The sequence below is a fragment of the Trichechus manatus genome, unplaced genomic scaffold (genome assembly GCF_000243295.1).
Source record: "Trichechus manatus latirostris isolate Lorelei unplaced genomic scaffold, TriManLat1.0 scaffold00206, whole genome shotgun sequence".
Classification (NCBI taxonomy): Eukaryota; Metazoa; Chordata; class Mammalia; order Sirenia; family Trichechidae; genus Trichechus; species Trichechus manatus.
Window position 1 is genome coordinate 3,296,678 of NW_004444142.1, and position 1,835 is coordinate 3,298,512.

The following is a 1,835-nucleotide window of genomic DNA, read 5'->3' on the forward strand; positions in this document are numbered from 1 at the left end:
CTTCTTAGGATAACCTTTTTCTGAGAAAATTACCAAAGGACATTTAAGTAAAGTAAGATCATAACCAGGAAAGAGGAAGATGTAAGTTACAAGAAGTGGTAAAACTATCTCAGGAATTCAGTGAAAATAATCCCCAGGATGACAGCCTTGTAGCTGGACCAGGAAGTATTCACTCTAAAAATTAGAGCAGGAAGTAAGTGTCTTCTGAGAAAAGCATAGTTAATAAAGAGTGGAGTAGAGTCTTTTTAACAGGTGATTCAGTTAAGAAGTGGAAGGAAGAGATCAATGATGTGATAAGTAAGGCCCATGTAAGGCTAAAAGATCATAAGAAACTCTAGAAAAAACACAAGCACAGGAAAAGTTATGATCTAAGTATTAAGTTGACTAAAATATGAGGATGATAGAATGTAAGCCAAGAATCAATTTGACTACGATGGAATAATTCATAAGAGGTATAAACATAAAATTACACAGGTAAGCAATAGAAGAACTAAAAATAGTACTACATTTCTCTAAAATTACTGAGGAGTGAGAGAGAGCTAAATATTTTAGAACAGTCAATAGAACATGTTTAAAGTTGAGTACTCCTGAGGTAATTAGCAAAAGAATAAGAATGGAAACGATTGAACACAGTTGCCTGTGAGGAGTGTAACCAAGGGTAAGGAAGTGTGAGGGAGGAAGGCTTTTGCTTTTCTTTATAAGTCTTTTTGTAGTATTTGATTATTTGTTAAATAATTTGATGGAAAAAACAATGGGAGATAAGTTAGTGGGGACAGAATTTGTAGAGCACACTCTGCTGTGATTTGATTATGAATTGCTAGAGAGAGGATGTAAAATCAAGGATTTGTCTCTCCCTTCTTCCTTTCATCATTTACGATGGAAGCTATTGCAGCATGGTGTGGTCTTGAAGGTGATGTTCCAGTATAGCAATGGTTCTCAAAGTGTAGTCCCTAGAGCAGCAGCAGCAACACTTAGGAATTTATAGGAATGTACATTGTTGGGCCCCGTCCAATATCTACTGATTCAGAAATTTTAGAGGTGGGGCTCAGGCCATCTGTGTTTTAACAAGCTGTCCAGGTGTTTCTGATATTTGCTAGAATATTTATGCAGTAGAGGATTATGTAAAACATAATATGCTGTAAATTTCACTAATTGTGTATATTTTCCCAGATACCCAATTTAAAATATTTGTGTTTGTTTGTGTAGGTCGGATGCTGAAACAAAAAGGGCTTTGGAAGAATTGACTGAAAAACTTCATGTCCAGAGACAAGAAGTGGTAAGAACTCTTTGTTTATAAAAAATTTTATTTGATATGTGGATAGTAGAGAAGGTGGCCGGGCTGATCATAATCACAGTGAAGTTTGGTACATTTAACTTTTTGAGTGGCGTATGCCACTTTGTCTAAAAATATGTTCTTACACTCTTTTACCAAATATTCATGAAATAAGTTTGAGATATCACATCGGTGGTATGTTAGAGATAGAATTGTCATTGATTTTAATTTTTAAAGTTTTATTATGACTATTTGGAAGATAGTTTAAATGTTACTGCTTCGGTGATTCTTCTGCTATAGTTTTTGTTAAATGATATTTGAAAACAGAATTTTTTTGTACTGCTCCATTTTACTCCTCACTGAGTAGTTTCAGGTCATCTCACACAAGTGTGGAATCACAGTTGCTACAAGGATCTCTTTGCTGTCTTGGGCTTATTTGGTATGGTGCCAGTTTAAAATACCCTTAATTCTCATGTTTTATTTTTTCAAACTCAGGTCATTGACTTATTATTCAGTGATCTATTTTTATCATATCAATATCCTTGATGGAAGTAAGGTAAAA

The 1,835-nt window shown here is 34.3% G+C and overlaps 1 protein-coding gene across 1 annotated transcript in view; it reads left to right on the forward strand.

The window, feature by feature from the left end:
* CEP128 (centrosomal protein 128) overlaps positions 1-1,835 on the forward strand; it is a 602,257-nt gene that overhangs the window by 90,780 nt on the left and 509,642 nt on the right. Inside the window, exon 6 of the mRNA XM_023742234.1 lies at positions 1,207-1,276. Coding sequence (XP_023598002.1) covers positions 1,207-1,276 — 70 coding nt within the window. The remainder of the gene's footprint in view (positions 1-1,206; positions 1,277-1,835) is intronic.